Source organism: Homalodisca vitripennis, chromosome 5, assembly GCF_021130785.1.
Source record: "Homalodisca vitripennis isolate AUS2020 chromosome 5, UT_GWSS_2.1, whole genome shotgun sequence".
Lineage (NCBI taxonomy): Eukaryota > Metazoa > Arthropoda > Insecta > Hemiptera > Cicadellidae > Homalodisca > Homalodisca vitripennis.
Genome location: NC_060211.1, coordinates 25,301,304 through 25,323,738, shown reverse-complemented (window position 1 = coordinate 25,323,738; position 22,435 = coordinate 25,301,304). Strand labels below are relative to the sequence as shown.

Below are 22,435 nucleotides of genomic sequence, written 5' to 3'. Positions count from 1 at the left end.
ACTTAACTTTACTAACCTTTTGTTACTTCCAGAAAACGTCCTTTCCCTTTTTAGGAATGACAAACAAGTATATGTAGCATACACATTAGAGAAGTACCTTCATAATTGATCCAGCGGTAAATTTTTATAGAGAACGAATAATATCTTACGTATACGCTTAGTTTAGTTCGTGGGGTTATGACTTCTACATGATTTATAATAAATTATAAATATTGAATAAAAACACATCTTTTTTATTATTATTTTACCTTTTACGAACATGCGTGATACTAAATAAACATATTACAAGAAAAAATTGTATTTTAATGAACAATAACTTATTGCCCTGATCACTTATTTGCACAGGTAATATACAGCTGTTAGCGAGAAGTCAAGTCTATCAGCTATTGCATTTCCTATTGCAACCTTACAATAGCAAAGTAGAAGTCATAAGCTGTTCGTCCACAACTACGGCCAAAGGGGTGGTGAAATCTGGTGTCATCAGTAACTCTAATATCCACTTCAGCAAGGAGTTCTGGACAAGATGCATGACCATTTAAAAGTTTAAACAAGAATCCTATACATGACACATCACATCTCAGTCTCATAAGATGTAAATTTAGTTTTTCTGCATTGGTATTTGTAGGAACCTAACGAAACAGATATCCTACTCGCACTCCAGTCTCGAGTCTTTTTGTATTATCAGCAGTATGGGGAAACAAAAAAAGTGGAAGCATATTCCAGATCCTGTTGCATCAAGGAGAAACAGAGAGCCTTCAATGCTACGAAACTTTTTTCTGATAGAACGAGCGATAAATCCCAATGCTCTATTGGCTTTGTTGATAATTCTATCAACATGCTTACCAAAGTACAAGTCAATGCCAAAATTTACTCTATGGTCTTAGATTAACTCATTTCTTAGAATACTCTACATACCTAAAAATTAAGAAATATTTGCGTGTATAAAGAGCAGTGGAAGTCCATGATGAGACATTTGCCAGAGTTCAATAGAATATGGTCATCAGTACTCCAACATAATACCCTATCAAAGCTCATATGAAGGTTTGTTTTGTCTCTGTCCGATGCCTCCTCTACTAAGAGCATCCACCACATTTAATACGTCGTTGAAAATCATTATTGATAAATTATACCAAAGATAAGAGCCCCGAGGAACCCCCGATATCTGTATAAATTGATTTGAGGGGGCGGGATTAAGTCTAATAAAGAGCCTCCTGTTTTTTTTTTTTTTTTTTTTTTTTTTTTTTTTTTTTCTATATATATATAATCTCTGAAACAGTTGAGTAGATTCCCTATGATTCTATAGGCTCTCAACTTCTCGAAATGGATTTTATGGCCTACCTTATGCGAACACTACTGCACGCTCCATCGTTCGTTAAAAATGTGTAACAGGTTATAGAATTACACATGTAGGTGAGGAGAGTGGAGATCTTACAGTTTCGTTTACGCTACCTAGCTAAGCTTAAAGTGTATTAGTATTATCTTGCTTTAAATTTACTGCACAATATTGAACATTATAGGCTTAAAACAAATTACTTTCTTTATTTAAGAGATCGCTTTTGAGTTCCTCACGATTAAGATATTTGGGAGCTATTAACTGTTATTTGTTTAATGTATCATTTTAATTATTGTTCATATTTTATCGATTAATTTGAACATAATAAATAAAAGTTACAAAAAAGTGCAAATGCTCTGGGTACCAATTTTAAAATAATTAATTACGATGGGTTTCTGTGGTCCATGAAATGAGTTGCATTTTTCTATACCATGTCTTTGAGGCTCAGTTTGGAGTCCGCGTTCCCTTTCTCCATTTCTCATTAGTCATTAGGATTTAGGATATTTTGTTGTGCTTTTTATTCAATTGGAGATAGAATTAAGATTCTGACAGATTGTATCTGCTGATTAATTTTCGTCGATTCTAATGTACGTATCCCACTATTTTAGTTCATATTTTTAATAGATTATCGAATTAATAATACATTTCTGGTCTGCATTACTTAGACTTAAAACGAGCTAACCTAAAAGATATCAGTAGGTAACTAGCCCTTATATTTAAACAGTTTCCTTTGTCTTGTTTGTAATTCAGGTATTGCAAGTATTAAATATATTCTGTGTAAGGAGCCAGTGTAAATTGATTGTAAGAATTGGAATTAGTTTTGTTGAATTTTTACAATAAATAAAAGTGCCTCTCATTGATGACATTTAACTATCAGTAACATATCAAAATTCTATAACCTAGGGTATGACTATAAATGCCTGAGAATCTAAAAATATGAATTCACCCAGCCATCAGTAATATTTTAGGTAGGCCTAGAACTATCAATATTTTAATTTAAGGATCTATTGTGTTTGTATGTGTGCAGATGGACAGATTGCTCCGATTGGGTGGAGGTATGCCAGGGCTGAATCAGGCGCCCCCCTCCAATGACGCACCTGTTGTAGACACTGCAGAACAAGTGTACATTTCATCGTTAGCTCTCCTGAAGATGCTGAAGCATGGACGAGCAGGTGTTCCTATGGAAGTTATGGGATTGATGTTGGGCGAATTTGTTGATGACTATACAGTTAGAGTCATTGATGTGTTTGCTATGCCTCAAACTGGTACTGTAAGTATAGATTTTTATATAGACAAATATTTATTTACTAACAGACAATAGACAATATATATTTATTTTTACATTGTTAGAGAATTACAATGGCATCAAAATGTTATGGAATTGATTCAAGGAAAGTACAGTCACATTCACCAAGATGTTCAAGCCTCCAAATCCCATTGAATTCTCCAGTTTGTGAATTCATCAATGGTGTAAAACGGGTGCTTCACCAAGCACTTCTCCAGCTCCCTCTTGAAAGCGATGCTCTCTTCCTGTAGTTTTATTTCCTCAGGCAGGATGTTAAACAACTTAGCTCTCATGTAAGATGGCTTTTCCAGCCATTTTGGAGTACAGTGGAGTACATTAAGAATCCAGTGCCATTCTGTGTGCTGGTAAATTGAAGTTTTCAGTATAACATGTGCTGTGTGTATGCAGGCCTCTGTCCCTTGTCAAGTTGTTACAATGTACATACATTATCTCTTGTAGTATATAAAGAGACACTAAAGTGATAATATTGAGCTCAATAAAGGCTCTTCGACAAGTATCTCTGGGCTGTAAGTCTGCCAGAACTCGGATACACTTTTTTAAGTCTATATATTTGCCATACTTGAACTGCCCCATACTAAAAGACAATAGCTAAAATGAAAGTCAAAAACAGCATAGTGATCAGTTTTTGCTGTATTATTATCAGTTATCGCCTTAATTCTTTTGCCAACATAGAGTCCTATGGCAAGCTTCTTACAGAGTGTGTTTGAGTGTGTGTACAGAGTGTTTATTTGAGGTCTTTGTCAATTGTAACACCCAGGTACTTAGCTTCATATCTACAGTTTCAAGGTATGGTAGCAATGCCACCTCTTCTTTTTTGCGTCCCTAGACAAGCTGCTTAGATTTGGCCTCGTTTACAAAGAGATTGTTGCTGTGGAAGTACTGAACAGCCATCTCTGTTGCAATATGACTTGAAACTTCCAGGGTATTAGGTGTACTGTCGCTGAGTCATATATTCATCCAAATAAGTAGGAAAGTCATTTTTGTAAATAAGATAAAAAGAACAGGGCCTAGCACAGATCCCTTTGGCACACCTCTTAAAATTGGAAGAGCTTTGGACCTCATATATAGAATTAATCCTTTTTCTGTGTGTGCCAGTTCAACCACCTGGTGCCTGTCTGACAGATAACTCAAACCATCTGGCTGTAATTCCTCTGATACCAATTGCTGCTTCCAATTCTACTAAAAGTTGAGCATGGTCTAGACAATAAAGTACCTTGCTGAAATTCAGTAGAATAGACGTAGTAGTATTGCCAGCTTACAGTTGATCAATTATTTATTTATATACAGCATACACCATTTTACAACAAATGTTAAATCCGATTCAACAAGAGATGAATTATCTTATAATACAGTACAACAAGCAATAATATATTTAAAGATAACAAGCAACAAATAAATAACACCAACTATATGAACAATTAAAAAATTATGGCAATAATCACAGCAACAATTTATGTGTGTGTGGGGGGAGGGTGCGTGCGAAGGGGGCAGTGAGGTGTGTGTGTGTGCGTATAATATATATATGAGTGTATAATTAAATCCAACTTGCAGTAGAATATGAAGTTTCGACAAGTAATAAAGTATCTTATAATATATAATAACAAGCAATAAATACATTTATAATATTTAACAAGCAATAAAAAACTAGATAACAAGCAATTATAACACTTCTTATTACAGTACAATCACGATGCCAGAATGTGTAGAGAAGAATCACTCATGCACTCAACTTTTGTCATCACACTGATATGAGAAGGAATTATAAACTCCACTAGATTTATAACAGCAGTTGTTGTGGGTCGGCCTTTATAAACCCATTCTGATGTTTTGTGAGAAGGTCGTATTCATAAAGGTGGTTCATGAGTCGACATAGTGCCACCTTCTCAATCACCTTAGAGGAAGTTGATATCAGCGATATTGGGCGATAGTTTCCCACATCAGCCGCATTACATTCTTTGAGTAAAGGTATAACTTTGGTCAACTTTAGTTGTGATAGAAATTTTCCTTCCTTAAAGACATGATGAGAAGAGTCAATGGGTAGGCAAGTTCATTACATCAGGATTTTGGGAGCTTAGATGACACATCATCTATTCCAGCTGATATTTTGTTTTTGAGAGACGAGACAACTGTATTTCAATTACTGTAGTGGGGTATAAAAACAAGTTTGGAATCCCATAGTCTGGTGTTTGTATAATTCTGTTTAATTTTCGATTGGATGTGAGGGTGTTGTTGGCTAATTTTGTAAAAACCTCATTTAAAAAGTCAGCCATTTTTAAGGGGTCAGTTATTTTTTCTCCATTTGCATCGAACAGCTCTTGAGGTGTTTTTGCTTTTAGGTCTCCTTTCCTGGTTTATCATTGCCCACACATCATTTGTTCTGTTGTCCGAACGATCAATTTTACTAGCAGTTAGTTAACACCTTAATGCTTTCAATTTGAGATCACAGTTTTTCTTTTTAAGAGCAGCTTCTTGCTTTTTTTTTAATAAGCCTGTAATTGTGTACTTTGCCTGTGCTGTCAAAAAGTCTTCCCTCAACCTTTCTGCTTAAGAATTTTATGTGTTCCTTTTTTGCCTTTTATTCTTGTTTTTTTTTTAAGGGGACAAACATAGTCTATAGTACCATACTGATTGTTCTACTGAAAATGTGGTGGTTTGTAGGACTTTTTCTATTGGGAATATTAAATAAATAATTTGTTCTGATAGCTTCCAACTTTGCAGTATTATAATACTGAGATATGGTAAAGTTAAACATTAACAAGCAAAGTATAGAAATTTGCCTTAACTATGATGACATATGTCCATTATGTAAAATTGATTATTATCTCAACAACAAACCTTTGCAAATCGATGCAGATATATGATGCTGACTTGGCTGTGTATGTAGCAAGCAGTTAACATATATATCTTCTAGTTTGTAAAACAATCTATTCAGTGCAAATACTACCATCATACAATAAGTTTTACATCATCTGTAAGATAAATGTGTTTCTATTGATAAATTTTTTGTCTCAAGTCATAAATATTTTAACGTATTTTCTTGACTTTTGGCTGTCCACAAAATGGTTTTATAAAGGATTTGATTGAAAATAACGGTTTTCCTAATTAATTGTATTATGAAGGTGTATTTTACCATAAACAGTCTTAAAGATTAATGAATTCAAAAAAAGATATTCTTAAATAAGAAACATGATTTAATCTAAAATTTTATCACTGACCATGATGACAATTTTGAAAAAAAAAACTCAGTGGAAATAATGATATCCCTGTAAGGTTGAATCTGTTAGGCATAAAATCATGAACATTTGTAGATCAAGATAAATATCTGCCAAAGAGTGTATTGGTTATAAATTATGTTACACTTGAATTTATTGTAACTTAAAACATGTTTATATTTTTGTACTTTATCAGTGATTTATGTTTAATAAAAATCCCAAAATCAAAACACTTGCCAGTTGTTAAAACAGACCATTGTCAGTCCTAAAAAGTATCATCGTTTACATTTTTAAGATTTCTTAACCAATCCTCAAGGTGTTAAATAGACAAGATTTCATTTAGCATTTAGGGAGGATAATGTTTACATAAAAAGGGGTGTACCACTTTTATCGATTTCTTAAAATTGTATATTTTCATTTCCAGAAAAAATCTTTAGGGCATCCGCAATCCATAATTGCACAATAGCTTATAATTTGTTCGAAATTTAGATTATATTCCAATTAGTCCATCAGACTAGCAGACGAGGAGAATCAGGGTTTCTGGGTGGGGGAGATAAGTTAATGAGGGGTACCAGGCATTGATGGAATGGATAATTGGGATACCAATTTTTACACGAGAAAAGAACAAGGAATTTTCAATGTCGTAGTAGGGCTACCAACTGCATATGAGGATAATTTCAGTTTTCTATACTTTTTCCTGTTATTCTTCATTTCTGCAACAGTTTTTACCTCTATGGTAAAATTTGATTGTAATTTTTTTTCTCTTTACTCTCAATCTTGTTTACCAATATACAGCTTGTCTTATGTTTGTGTGATAATAAGCTTCTAGAAAAATGGATTTACCTTCTAAAAGTGAAGAAAATGATTGACCTGACGGACAATATAGTATGTAGTATATGATAGTGGGTGCTGTATCAAGTTTTTAAATATTTTTTGAATGACGTTCTATTATTGTGTGGTTTTTAGTTCTACATAGAATTTTACATTCCTTTTCCTTGTGCAACAAAGTAATGACGGTCATGGTCCTGAAGCTGAATATACACTGTTGTTTCTTGTTTTATATGAGTGTAATATGGTGAGGTGAGTTTGTAGTATTTAGTGAACATCAGTGATCAGCCTTTTGGAATTTGATATTTTTATGATTGGTACTATCTCGAGGAATATTATTGTTGTTCGTCGTTGTCAGCACTGCCAGGTGCTGCCATAGCCTGTGCTGATGGTTGGAGGCATTACTTTTAGCCCACTCACCTACTAGTGCCTTGTAGTAGATGCAAAAAAATCTTTCCAAAATTGTATTTTTTTTTTTTTTTTTATTTTAATTTTTAAGCATTTTCCAACCAAGTATTGTGAAGTGGCTAAAGTCAACAATTACGTTTAGGGCTTCTGGCTATTGAGCAATTTAGGTTATGTGTACAATTTCCATCTACCACTTTAAATATCTGCTCTGAAATAATTTTGTAATCTTTATACACTAATTAAGTTGTTATAATGGCACTTTATTTGTGACTCTTATGAGTGTGTTTTGTGGACTCTTTTTAAAAACTTGTTTAGTAAAGTATAGTCTTTTACTTGATTGTATGCAAAACTATGCATGCACTTAATCTCAAAGATTAGAAATGTTGCTTAGTTGTTGATTCCAAGAAATCCATTCATTGTAGATCAATTTTTATTCTAAGTTTTTGGGGTAGCAACAATTATCCATAATTTGCTTCTTTCTAGGGAGTGAGTGTGGAAGCAGTAGACCCAGTATTCCAGGCGAAGATGTTGGACATGCTGAAACAGACCGGGCGGCCAGAGATGGTTGTGGGTTGGTATCACTCTCATCCTGGGTTCGGCTGCTGGCTCTCGGGGGTGGACATCAACACTCAGCAGAGCTTCGAGGCACTGTCTGAGCGAGCTGTTGCTGTCGTCGTGGACCCCATACAGAGCGTTAAAGGTTGTACCCCTTGCCTTTTGTACCATCCTAGACACGTAACTTTACTTTATTTTCAGTACTACTGTACAGGGAGCAAGGTTTGTGTATTATGTATGTGAGTATGTGTGTTTTTTGTATGCTATATATCTGAGTCATATATATGATTGAAACTTATCGGTAATGTGGGTCGACCTATCTTTTTCAACAACTCGTACCCACGCACAGGCTTGCCTATGTGGGTACTTTTTAAGAAATGTTTATATTTTCAATCGTATTTTAAAAATATAGTATAAATGTATCTATTATGGAATTGTAATCTCTTTATTTGGAAATAAATAAGGTTTTTGAATTGAATTGAAGTGTACATCCTTTTTGATTGGCTGGAGGTATTTCACTCCTGAAGTCGGTCTGAGATAAACAAATCATCATGATTAATTATTATTCATGTTCTTTACAAATTTTATCATTAAGTTGCTGTTAACATGATTTATTCCCATTGCCATCAATATTTATATATTTTGTAAATCATTTTTTTATGTAACCCAAGCTCTTCTGTTTCTGTCACTATTCATATTATATGATAAAAAAATTGAAATGCAACATAAAACATCTGACTATTTACAGTGAAACGTCCTTAAACCAAATCACCAAAATTTAGAGGTTATTAGTACAAGTACTAAGTATTGTTGAATTAGAAATTGACGTCATTTGGTAGATTACAGTAACTACTTTCCACTGAAAATATATTTTCTTTAATCTATTATACAAATTGTAAATGCAAAATGTGCACTCATTTAATTAAACTATAGTTAAATTAACTAAAAATTAAAATATGCTTTGAAATATTTGTACTAATGAACCTGGTTGTTTGACTCCATTCGTTGCCAATGTTTGATATAAAAATTTTTAATTAGTGTCATAAAATATATTTCTATAAGTTCTAGAAAACATCTAAAGAGTCAATTGCGTATGCCATTACATTTGCACACATTTCAGAATTTATTTGGAACTTAAGTAATTCTGCTTAGGAGAAATCTGTAATAATGTTGTATGTACGTGTGTCATCAGGTAAGGTAGTGATTGATGCGTTCAGACTGATCAATCCAAACATGATGGTACTCGGCCAGGAGCCTAGACAGACTACCTCCAACCTTGGTCATCTGCAGAAGCCCTCTGTACAGGTCAGTACAGCCGTTACAGCAAATTAATTTGGTTTGATTCCAATTGTAATTTATGAAGTTTTTTCATTTGGCTATAAGTAAATGTAAGAGAATTTCTTAATTGAGGAATTTACTCAGTAAGCTATGGGAATTGGTAACTTTATAGTATGCATAAATAAAGTCTTTATTCAATCACAGTTATCATAATAACCATCTGTCATATTAGTTATTTTACTTTTTTTATGATGTAGAGTATAGTGTTATGATTTTATATTGAACACAACATGAAATACAATGTGATCTGCTATATTTAGATAATTTTTCATATAATTTGTGTCAACATTTTGAATGATAAAAAAATTGGATAGTTGGAAGCTCACTTTTTAAGATATGGGTGTGTAAATCATGGTGTGTAAATAGTTTTACTGCTTTTTCTATAAATAGTTTTACTGCTTTTTCTTTAATATGCTGAGATCATATTCACTGAAGAAATTCCACATTGATTGCTATGTTTGAGTTTTAAAATGTTAAATTTAATTAATTTTAAAAATCTACAATTTGTATTTTCATATATTTTTGAAGTTTGAAACTGTATTTTTTAATTACTTACTTACTGCCGTGGCTCTTGGTACCCAAGGTGGTACTTTGCCTCGCCAACACACTGCCTCCAGATCTCTCTATCCATTGCCTCTACTTCCCTTCTTCCCAGTTTTCTTATGTCTTCTGATCTGGTCTCGCCATCTCAACTTGGGCCTTCCTGGTGGTCTTCTGCCCTCCGGATTGTTTACAAGGACGTTCTTGACTAAAGAGTTGTCCTCCTTCCTTAGTAAATGGCCAGCCCATCTCATTCTCCTACTTCTCACCTCGGCCACTATGTCTGGGTCCATATATAGTTGCCTCAACTCCACATTATGCTTTATCCTCCACTCTCCATCTTCAAGGGTTGGCCCATAGATTTTTCTCAATAATTTGTTCTCAAATACTATTAAACGTTTTTCTGTTTTTTTACTTAACATCCAGTTTTCTGAGCCATATAACAGAACTGGTCTTATAATGGTTTTATATATACAGAGTTTGGTCTTGTGTGATAGTAGTCGAGAACTTAATAGCTTGTGGCATGCTGATAAACTTCTGTGTGCTGCATTTATCCTTTGTTGTATTTCCATGTCTTCTTCATTATTATTCGTCAGCATTACTCCCAAATAAGTGAATGGATAAAATGTATTTTTTTACAATGAATGTATTTTTAATTACATATAAAGAAACTATGGTGAAAAGGGTTGATTCAATGTGAATGTTGAGTTCAGCTCCAATTCACCTTCTGTTTAGTGTAGCGATGATTCCAGGAGTTGTCTTTGAAAGCTTCAGATTTCAGATGCTGCGCTAAGAGGGAGAGTTATTGGAGCTTAACTTAACGTGTGCATTGTATTTAAACTGTTTTTAAAATAACAAAAATTCAATTCAAAAAGTTGTTAGTAATTTATTAGTTAAAAGTATACTTTCTATTTATTTAAATTGTAATAATACTAATCTGCTTTTAGTAAGGTATTATTTCCTTTTACTGTTTTACCAGTATCCTCCCTTTTCGTATTAAATACTGTGGTAAAGATTTTGTCCCTTTAGCCCATCATCAGTTTTCCAGTGATACATGAATCTTTCTAATTGCCATATTCTTAATTCTGTTTCAGTAAAAGCTTGGTAAAAAAATCACTGTGATATTTTCGTAAAGTATACATTTATACATTTTTTTATTTTGTTGAAACCAGTGGTTTTCTCATACATCCAGAAATTATTTTTAATTTGGTTGTATTCAATAGTTACATTAAAGAAATATAGATTTAAGAACTTTGAGAAAGATCCAAGTTCGTCAACTGAAATCTATGCAACAATATATATTTGCAGGCTTTAATCCATGGCCTGAACAGGCATTACTACTCAATAAGTATAAACTACAGGAAGAATGAGCTGGAACAGAAGATGTTGCTGAATCTGCACAAGAAGTCGTGGATGGATGGGTTGATGTTACATGACTACAAGGACCACTGTAAGATCAACGAGTCCACAGTCCATGACATGCTTGACTTGGCTAAGAATTACAATAAGGTTGGTATTAGTTGTAGAGATGTCTAATTCTCAATTTTGTAACCATACGGTACAATATCACGATATATCTACTTGAAATTTTCATTAAGTTTTACCGGGATTCTTAAAGGGATCAATATTGTTTATCATAATATTTGTGTTTATCATATCAGAATCAGTGTTATTTTATAAATGAAACTACTTTTAAATAATTCCAATAGTATGCTATAAAAATGAATTATCATACGAGTTTAAATTTCATGAGTACATTGTTTTTCTTACCTATAAGTTAAAGCTTAAAAAACCACCAAAATTCATCAGTTTTTGTGTAGCGGTCAATTGTAAATTACTAATCTGGTACCAAAGTTTTCCTGCATATGTTTGGTGTCAATTTCATACACAGGCTCTTCTGTTTGTTAAATGTTCCAACAATGCAAAATATTGCTAGTTATAGCTATTAGAATGTCACATATTTCATTTTTGAACATTTTTCTTTATATTTGGTAAATTTAAGTACCGGAAAATGGGATTGAAATGAGGTTTCAACAGCCATGCTACAAGTGACTTGATTTATCTGGAGCATGAATTTTGAAATACAAAAATATATACAAGCTGATATTTTAATGTAGTTCTATTTATGATCGTGTCCTCATTAAAAACAAAACACGGCAGAATACGGCATATTATTTGGATATTACTTAGGGTCATTGTGTAGTTAATTGAAATTTGTGTAAAAATGCAGTAATAAACTGAAAAGTGCCGAAATTTCTCAGCCAAATAAGTAACTAAATTAATATTTCTCTATTTACAGCTCATACCGTGGTAAACAACTTTCAGAATTATTTGCTATCCAACTGTGAGTGTCACTATAGCTGCTGTATTGTATCCTATCTACTTATTAAAATACTAGTGTGACAAAGCTCAAGATATGGGAACAAATTTATATTCTGTTGATTTTAGAGACCTAATTGAGATAGATTGTATTTTTATTCCACAAATAAAAATATTTTTTAAAAAAAGATCAACTTAATTGTATATTACTTAGTTAAGCAAATAATAATAAATAACCAATTGATAAATTTTAATCTCACGACAAATAAACTGTATAAATCATTTGTGAAAATTTAATTTAAATCTCAGTCATTTAGAGAGCCGAAGGCCATATAATGCCATTTAAACCGAGTAAAAGTGATGTACGTGGTTAGGCAAGTGTTGCATGATGATGCAGAATACAGCTGGCCACTATGCATGGCACGGCGAGCTTAGGGAACAACCACCTGAGACTAAGTAAATCCGAATTTAGCGAGAAATAAGTTTTGACCCCTTTTGGAGCCTCCCAATCGCAAAGGTTTAAGTACTTACTACCATGAAGTAAATAACCAATATGTTTTTCCCAGGCTCTTGAAGAAGAAGAGAAGATGACTCCAGAGCAGCTGGCTATCAAGAATGTCGGTAAACAAGACCCCAAGCGCCATCTGGAAGAGAAAGTTGATACTCTGATGGCCTCAAACATTGTGCAGTGTCTCGGAGCTATGCTGGATACCGTTGTCTTCAAATGATCATTTTTCTTGCTGTAATCTCTTATTTATGTGGATCCACTTAATTATAAATAATTTGTTAAATAAAACCCATTTTCTATTTTGTTTCTGTATGTATTTCCTTTAACTTCAGTACACCATATATTCAGAAACGTGATGTTTAATTGCAACAGAACTATGGAAATTATTTTTGAAGTGAAAACTTCTTTAGGCGCGTTGAGCGTTTTGGTAGAGGGTAAAATCCTCGGTTCGCGTCACCGACATGCTAATGATACTAACCTGCATGAAAAAGTCAGTCTCGCTGTGTTTTTTAACCGTAGACTTGGCCGCGGACTACTAACCTGCATGAAAAAGTCAGTCTCGCTGTGTTAAAACTGTCCCGGCGGAGTATGAAAACAGACTGCGAAAATCAGTGACCTTTACGGCTTCCTCTCGCGATTTAAAAGTGAAGCCAATGTCGTACAATTCTCTAAGATGCGTCAAATTAAAGCTCTTAATACTGGCAATCTATTGGTTACATTTTTAAATATTAAAAAAATTTCGAAATAATTTTGATTATTGTTTACATTTTACATAGCGTTTACAATGACAAGAAAAAAGTAGTAAGCGAGGATTTTTTTTATTTTTTGGTCAGACAAAATTTGTCAGCGAGAAAGTTGTGTGAAAATAGATGAATATTTTTTTTGTAATTTATCATTTTTTTTATTGGAAGTTTAGTTTAGCCTGTAGTAGCGTATGAAGTGATGAGTGAACGTTTCTGCCGGAACTGTAGTAGGCGCATTGGCTCACTGATACCATATTAACTCAATAAATTAGTTTATTGTGCAATAAAAATACCTTTACGAAAGAACCAAGTTAATTTAACTAATTTATTAGTTTTAAAAATATTGTGGGTTTAATTGTTATTGCAATTATATACTTTATCCGTAGCAATAACTGTATTATTTACAGTGGTGCTCAACTCACTGTTGTTCACTCGGTGTTTACTCACTTATAAATGAATAATGAAAACAACGAATATATTTTTAAACATTTTTGATATTTATACGAATATTTGTATTTAAAATTTAGCATTATTCATTTTAATTATGTTTTTAATATTTAACCTCTTCATCATGAAATGAGTATTATTACGGTATAAGATTTATCTTACTAGCGTGGTAAAATAGATTTCTAGTTATTTGATAATATTTTTTCGTGGATTTTAAAATTGGAAAATTAAAAACGCGTCACATTTACAATTACAGATGTACTGCTACTGTAACGTATTGTTAATTACTCTCAAATTAATAGTTCCGTTTTCACTTCTATCGGCAGTCCCGCGACTGCTACTGTTTTTTTTTTAGAGTTACATAAGTGTTGCAACAGTTTATACCACCACCAACTTCCAAAATGTGGGATTTATTTCCAATTCCTATTTATTTTTGTGTTACTGATACATTATTTAGTGCCTTCTGCATAAATTCATGACTTAAGCTTGGTGTGGAAGAAAGTAAAATAACTTAAAAAAACCTTATGCACCTAGGACTGGGCTCACTGGGTCCAGGATGCATTTACATAAGAGACCTTCCAGGATTACCTCGGGTATGGGATAACTCGGTTAAAATGGAGATTGCAAAAAAATCCTAATTTACAAAAAACTAAATATTAATGAATAAAATGGCTTATTTACATAATAGGTTTTGTGATTTACTACCCAACTACAAACAAAAGGCCCAATCCCTAGAGAAAACAGATCTTGTATTTTCAGTGTAATGTTGTAGTGTTCCCTAAAGGGTTATTAATACTTTCTTAAATGACCTGGGTATCCTTTGGCTGGGATATTCAAACATCTATTGTATTTAAATTTATTTAAAAGTTAACAGAATTTTTTTTAATTTTGGTACTTAAAATACTTTACTCCAACTAAAAATTATTTGTTAATTTTTATCTTTAATTAATGTAAATTTTGGATCTAATTTTTTTTATTCGTGGTGCACACAGAAAGATTTAAATTACTTTTGTTTGTGAAGCTTTGAAAGATTTAAGATGTTCTAACTTAATAATTAAAAATTAGAATTGAATCTCTTATTTGAATGTAACAAATATCTTTCCACTTCATACAATTGTGCTTATGAATATTACCAGGCTACATTCATTTAGTCAAGTATTCTTGGATTTAAAATTTATTATACAGTACATATACTGTTCCACAATTAACACGACAGCCTAACTAACAACAAGGTAGGAGTACACCAGACCATGTGTTGCAAAGCAGGCTTTGTTGGTTGCGTACAAAATTTTAAGTCTATAGCACTTCTTAAGATATGCAGTCAAACAGAATAAATAAAAAGTAATAGTCTTAATGACGTTCACCCAAATCTCTTAAAGGAACAAGCTCCTTCAATAAGGATAAGGACGTTAAACTCGTTCTTGTCTATGTATGAGTAGATATAATGTTAATGCAAAAGTCTTCAGATGACATTTTTTAAGAGATATCCTTGTGGATAGTTAAGGGGACTTGAACGCTCCATATAAACCCATGTTAAATTAGGTACTTTTGTGTCCCATTATCTTAGAAAGTAATAAAGATACGAACCTGATATTTTTATCACTTACTATGTGGTCCTATATAAAGCTACTGATCTATTTTTATGAACTTATAACTCTGTTTGGCCAAGTTATGATTTTTTGTATCTAGCGAGTTCAAAATAACCCTGAAATATAGACTATTTTTCAGTAAAATGAGGCCTAATAAGTCAATACTTGTTATAATTGTTTCTTTGTAGATCAGTAGCATCATAGATAAGTACTAAACATCCTGTAAAAATTTCAGCTTGTTATCTTTAGTACTTTCAGAGAAAACGGGTCATTTGTGTGAAAAATCAAAATTTTCGGGAAAACGCAAAAAACAAAAAAATTTAGATAAAAAGTATATTTTTCACAATACTTGAGCTCTAAAACCCTCCAGGAACATAATGCTCATCATTCTCCTCTTCCTCTCCAAGAGCTTTCCTTCTTTTCTTCACTCGACTTTCCTTGGTCATCACTACTACCTAATTTCTTCTCAGAAGAACTGGGTGGCACTACAACTTTAGGAGTAGTAGGCCGAGGCCTAACTGTTGAGTCTTCATCTGGTGAAACTGAAGGTAACCTTTTATAAAACCTATTACCTTTATTGGTACGTTTTTTAAAGATTCCTTTAGGTCTAGTCATTATATTATCAAAGATCACTTTGAAATAAAAGTCTATAAACACTGAGTCAACTTCCAATAATAACAAAATATTGTCAGAACAACAAAGTTGCTAGGTTACAAACAATTGACAATAACAAAACAAGCAGACATCTGTCAAAACTGCTAAGGTCATAGAGAAACAAAACCTAAGAGTAAGTAAATAATAAATCAGTAAAATCAGCACTATAAGGAAGCTCAACACTGGATACAGCCGTCAATGGCGTTGCAGAGGCAACTTCAAAAATTTATTTGAAGCATTTAGAAATTTTTGTGAGTGATAATATTAATATCATTGTATTCAGAAAATGTCAAACTACAATAAAAAAAAAAAAATAAAAAAATAAATGTTAAAAATAAATTTTTTTTTGTCCAAGTCCCCTTAACTAAGCCTCATAGAGGGATATGATATGCCCTGTCATCAAACACGATGTTGCATATGTAGAAATGAAGTTTCATGCAAAGTGTCAGTTTAAATGCTCAAATTGTTCTTGAGATATCCAATGAAAACCGAAACAATAAAACTTTTCACACACATTTATGTTATTAAACATGCTTATTAGAAATTAAAATTGTTCTCAGAGCTCCAATTTACTGGTTTTTAAACTTTGCAACGTTAATGTTATGTGATGTGAAATCGTTACCAGGTAAAAATTAACAGGGTCACTCTTCGATGCTTGTGTTCTTCAAGTAATTCTGAACCTAATCATGTCATCCAAGTAAGAATTCCTGACGATATTCCAATTGGATCAGTTTGGATTTCCATGTTAATTGCAGTGAGACAGGGTAGGATGCTTGTATTGGAATTTCTTACAGTGACCTTTACTGACTGGGCTGTTTAAGAAATCTCATTGTACAGATAAGAGTTGGTGATATTCCTGCTCTCTATTGATTTCAGGCTACAGTAGGACAAGATAGAGTGTAGTAATCTTAATTTCATAACTATGATGTTTGTAATAGCTTGGTACAATTAAGACTGCCTGTTAGTAGTGATGCATCTTTTGAGGTCAGTGGAATGAATCTAAAAGGGGGTGTTTGAGAGATCTTCCATGTATGTACTGGACTGTAATGAAAAAGTACACAATATTTATTACTTAACTAGTATTTACAAAGAAATAAAGTAGTTGTTAGACCATGTAAACTAAAAGTACCTCTGGGCATCTATTAAACACAACAATTCATTATAAATTCTATTGAAAGGATCAGAGTAAGGAACATCAAGCAAATTCACTTCTGTTTGAATGGGAAATACCTGTTTTTAGGGAAACTGATTTTTTTCAATTAAATATTTGAAAATTGACTTTGTTTTTTTTCTAATTGACTTTTTTGGTATTGTATATTTTAAGTATAGAATGTTTAACAAGTGTGTCTTAAACACCGAGAAAGGATTGAAAGAATTTGATCTAACAAATGAATGTCTTCTACACTAAACAAATGTCCTTTTCGTTATATTCTCAGTGAAGTTCATGAATATGTGCTCCTGTCTACATTTTACTATACACCTCCTGTCAAACATATGTGGTGGTATATAGCCATGCATCAACAGTCTTTCAAAAGATAACCAAGTAGGGTTCAGAGATCATGGTATGGCCGATAAGAAGCGTCGCGGGAGGGTGGGGTGGGCCCGAGTGAATCTTCCAGGGGCGAAGTAAGAAGCAGTTGATGTCATGTGATCTAATCAGATAAGCATTCGGCTTGAGATATTAATTTCTTTCAATGTGCGACCTTGGAAATCGTTAGGGCTTGGCGGGTTGGGGTTTTTTGTGCAGTAATAATATAGTAATATGTAAATGAGTCATTATTTAAATATTGTCAGCTAGGTTCTAAATAAATTTGTTCCAGTGTGTGCAGTTTCGTCAGCATTTATATATAATAAATCAATATTATCAAAGCTGGATATTATGACAGAATAAGCAAGTCTGGATTAAATCTGAAAAATTATTTGAAATGAATATATCAAAACCAAAATCAAGCGATCCTTATAATAATATCAAAGCAACACTGTTTAACATTTTAAAATATACTAACTCTTCTTTTGGAGGTTTTGGTCCGCCCCTCAAAATTGGTACCGCCAGAGCAAGGTTATATCACGTAGTTTTATGTACCTAATTAAAATTATAATTAATTGAACAAATATCACTACAACAAATTTATAAAATCCAGACTATAACGTATTTTCGACACAGACTGCGATAATTCCTTTGTTTCATAGCTCATGTCTCTACAGGAATGTTGCGCAATTTCCTGTCGGGAAAGCGGAAGCCTTGGAGTTGACCTATAATAACTCTGCATATTTTGGTTAAAACTTTCCAAATTAATATGAAAAATAAAAACAAATCTTTATTGATCTTTTATAATAAGCAATTATATCGGAAAGAATTTAAATAGAATCCATGTAAAACATATTATCAAAGTTAGCTGTGACACACTCTTAGAAATAGCTACAGTCGATTGGGTTATGCATAGAGAAACTCCACTGAGGCTTCTTGAAAATCAAATTGGCCTCTGCTCTCGTAAAATTTGAAGAAGTATTCAGATGATTACGTTCCTTCAAAAGTTGATTAATGGTGTCATAGACTGCCTGGAAAATTTGCAAAATTTATTCTTTTATTGAACGTAGTCTAGTGAGTGATTTTTTTGACAGAGGGCCAAATCCAAATCCAACTGCATCATTGTACGGCTAAAATGGTTTGGAAACAAAGTAGACACACACAGGTGGACTTTTTTGCTGACAATACTGCTTCCATCAGTGTTTGGAAAACATTGTAAGCACTTTGAACAATTCACCCTAAAGCCAGAATCGTATTGCTTGCATGTCATTTCATTTTTCGTTGATTAGTTGTAGTAACGTTGTTGAAGTATCAATATCAATAATTAACACTGTATTAATGTTCCATTTTTCATATTAAAGCATGTCAGTTTTTAACAATTATCATTATATGCTCTTTCTGTTTTTCTTTGGGTTTTTATTGACCGCTGGATTCTCTAAAAATCATTATAGCGTTAACTATCATTATTATATTTGCTTATAATATACTGACAGGCTATTAAATGTTTCTGCAAGTGATATACTGGAGGTTTGCCGTACATACAATTTTAATACAAATGCAACTTAATTAATAAAAAATGTGTGTATATTTTAGAACTGTTTGCTGTGCTTTAAGGCTTCAAGAACATTTCCAACCTATTTATTTTATTTTTTAGTTTGAACGGTAACCTCCGAGATTTGGGAGTAAGATGAGCCGAATTAATTTTATGTTGGCAACTCAAAAACTTTTCTTTATGCGTTAGCTAATAAATCAGTGAAGTGTGAAGCAGGCTTAACTGAGAATAAAAAAGCGTTATACTAAGAATTAAAAGACGCTGGCAAGCCCAATAGATGCCAAACTGGATACCATTCTCTCTAAGTTGTCTTCCCTTGCCACTAAAACAGAACTCTCAGAAGGACTACAACTTATAAAACAAGACCTGGAATTGGTGACCTCCAAATTACTGGAACTTGAGCCTCGCTTGGCCTATGTTGAATCTGAAATAAGCACTATCAAGGATAAACAGGTATCGGGTAGTGATCAGCTTTTTGAAGATGTTTATCCGAATGCAACGATCGTAATCGACCTGCCAAAAATGTTATTGTACATAACATCCCCGATTCAAACACAATCTCAAAAACTGCGGATGCCGTTTTTTGTCCAGGATTTTCTAGCTCATTTGAAATCTAATGTTCAGTATTCAGATGTTCGTCATTTTAGATTGGGGAAAAAAAAGGACAAATCGTCCTCTCATGCTTTGTATGCCGTCTGAAGGCACTGCTATTCACATTTTCAAAAACTTCAAGGAAAATGATGTTCCTAATAGCATGCGTGGAATATCAATCTCTCATGACCGCACTCCTCGAGAGAAAAGACATCTGGAGACTTCGTGCCACCTTAAAGTCCAAACAGGATGCCGGTGATACTTCCCTAACGATTAGATATAAGAATGGAACGCCTTCTATTGTGCCAAAAAACGAATAAATTCCAACGGTAAGCAGCAGCATGTTTCTCTGAATGTTTACTGCCAAAATGTAAATGGTCTTCGTTCAAAGCTTATTGAGTTAAAAAAATAATTTATCTGCATGCCTTGATGATGTTATTCTACTATGTGAAACAAATCTCTCTCCTGATATCCCCGACTCCGAAGTTGTTGGTGATACTGACTTCATTGTTATTGTTCATAGATGTGATAGGTCTGCTGCTACAAGTCACAAAAGTTTCTGGTGGAGGAACCCTACTTGCAGTTCGTAAGAAGCTTTTGTCTAAGCGACTATACTCTGGATTCAACATCGAAAGCGTCTTTGCCCTTGTGAAATTAGGATTTGGTTTTGATCTTCTTCTGGCTTGTGTCTACATTCCCCCTTCAAGTCCTCTTTCTGTTTACCGTGAATTCTGTGATGTGGTTACTGAGACAGTCGAATTGACAAATTTCCCAAAGAAGACACTCATTTTTTGAGACTTCAACTTGCCTCACTTCGATGTCAATTTACCTGTATCTGGCCTCCCTCAAACATTGCAGCGAATACCTCCGTGACAAGTCTTCTCTGCACTCTCTCTTCCAGATGAATCATGTTCAAAACCGTAGAGGAGTAACATTGGACTTGGTCTTTCATTCTGATAGTGAGGTGCAAGTTAGCAGGGCTAATGATTGGTTGATTAAACCTGAAATTCATCATCCTCCTCTGTCCCTTTACTCTTGAGTGCTATATGCCCTCTACTTGTGACAACAGCTACAGCGGCTACAACTTGGGGAAATGTGACCTCCCAGCTGCTTTTACAGCCCTACAGGAGGCAGATATGGGATTTATTCACCAGCCGATTTCAGTTGATGAAAAGTTCGACATTCTGGAGAGTTCCTTAGAGAAAATCGTCAAAAATGCAAGTCCGTTGAAGAAATTTGGTATCTCACGCTTCCCTAGGTGGTTTAATAATGACCTAAAAAAATGCATTATCGAAAAGAAAGCTGCGCATGCACGTTTCAAGAGAAGTTTTCAATCTTGCCCATTATTATGAGTTCTCAAGGCTGAGAGATACTTGTAGGTCGCTGTCTCGTGAATGCCACATTTCGATATTTGTCCAATGTTCAATCAAACATATCATCTAATCCACGAGCTTTCTGGGGACTAGTTAAAGCTCAAAGAAATACTCCTGATATGCCATCTAGTCTGCATTTAGATGATGAAGTTAGCCAGTGACACAACAAGCATATGTCAGCTGTTCTCCAGTTATTTCAACTCAGTCTACTCTCCCTCGTTACGAGTTTCACCTAGCTTTAGCTATCCCGTCTTCGATTCTCTTTGTGTCATAACAACCTCAACAGAAGAAGTTCTCAGCAAGCTTAAGAATCTGGACACTACAAAGGGAGCTGGAATTGACAATATACCGCCATCTATGCTTCATCACTGCCGATCTCTCTTAGCTGAGCCCCCTCACAGTGTTGTTCAATGAATAACTTAACAAAGGAATCTTCCCTAGCTCTTTAAAGTTGGGCTTCATCATTCCTTTACATAAAGCAAATGATCCCAGCGACACACGTAACTACCGTCCAATCACTATTCTGCGGCAATTGGCAAAGTTTTTGAAAGTATCGTGGTAGATAGATTGAATCCATTTCTATCCAAAATAATCCATCCTTCCCAACATGGTTTTATGAAGGGCAAGTCTACTGTCTCCAACCTCCTGCTCTTTCAAGAATATGTTTTGTCTGCTTTTCGCAAGAACTACCAAGTTGATACAGCCTACATCGATATGGCAAAAGCCTTCGACAAGGTCGACCACACAATTCTTGTGTCTAAGTTGCTGGGTTACGGAGTGGCTGAACCTCTTTTGTCATGGATTTCTAGTTATCTTCAAAATCGTTCTCTGGTCGTGAGGATTGGTTCCGCCACTTCCACTCAGTTCTCACCTTCTTCAGGAGTTCCACAGGGTTCTTTGCTGGGACCTTGCCTCTTCAATGTCTTTGTCAATGACCTACTAGACAAATTAACTGTAAAGGCCTTACAATTTGCTGACGACCTAAAGATTTTCATCACTGTGTCTACACCAAAAAGACTCTCAAGAAATTCAAAATAGCCTTTCCGAAATTGAGGATTGGTGTGTCAGGAATAACATGTCTGGTAAATCCCAGTAAGTGCTCTTGTATAACTTATCACCGGATCAGATCCCCCAGTCATATACGTATACTCCATTTCTGGTACATCCATTCCACGGCCCCAGTGTATAAAAGACCTAGGCGTTATATTTTGCCAGCGACATGGGATTTTCTGGACATATAGACCACATCAGTAGCAAAGCAAACAAGATGCTTGGTTTCATAGCAAGATTCTCCAGAGGCATCGACAACCCTTCTGCTTTCTTCGCTCTCTGTATTGTTCCCTTGTGAGACAGCTTGTGGAGTATGCAAGTCCCGTGTGGTCGCCTTACACTGTTGGCAATTCAACAGTCGACTTCAACAGTCCTCTCGCAAGGTTTATTCCCTGGGAAATCAGGTTGCGTCTGGGTGTGACCTGTTCTTCGATGGACTTCACCAGGTTCGCCGGCAGGCCTTCTCTCTTCTTTCTTGACAAACAAGGGATGGACGCTAATCTCACGAGGCTGCAAAGAAGTTCTTTAACAGTACGTTGACTGCCTATCAGAATGAACGGA

General features: G+C 34.1%; 1 protein-coding gene across 1 annotated transcript; it reads left to right on the top strand.

Annotated features, from left to right (window-relative positions):
• Positions 1 to 1,772: 1,772 nt before the first annotated feature.
• On the top strand, positions 1,773 to 12,653 carry LOC124361874 (26S proteasome non-ATPase regulatory subunit 14). Its single transcript, XM_046815920.1, has 6 exons — positions 1,773 to 1,920; positions 2,361 to 2,603; positions 7,571 to 7,787; positions 8,835 to 8,947; positions 10,829 to 11,029; positions 12,406 to 12,653. Exons 2-6 carry the CDS (start codon positions 2,361 to 2,363, stop codon positions 12,565 to 12,567), a joined length of 936 nt encoding a protein of 311 aa, XP_046671876.1. The 5' UTR covers positions 1,773 to 1,920; the 3' UTR covers positions 12,568 to 12,653.
• Positions 12,654 to 22,435: the final 9,782 nt, after the last annotated feature.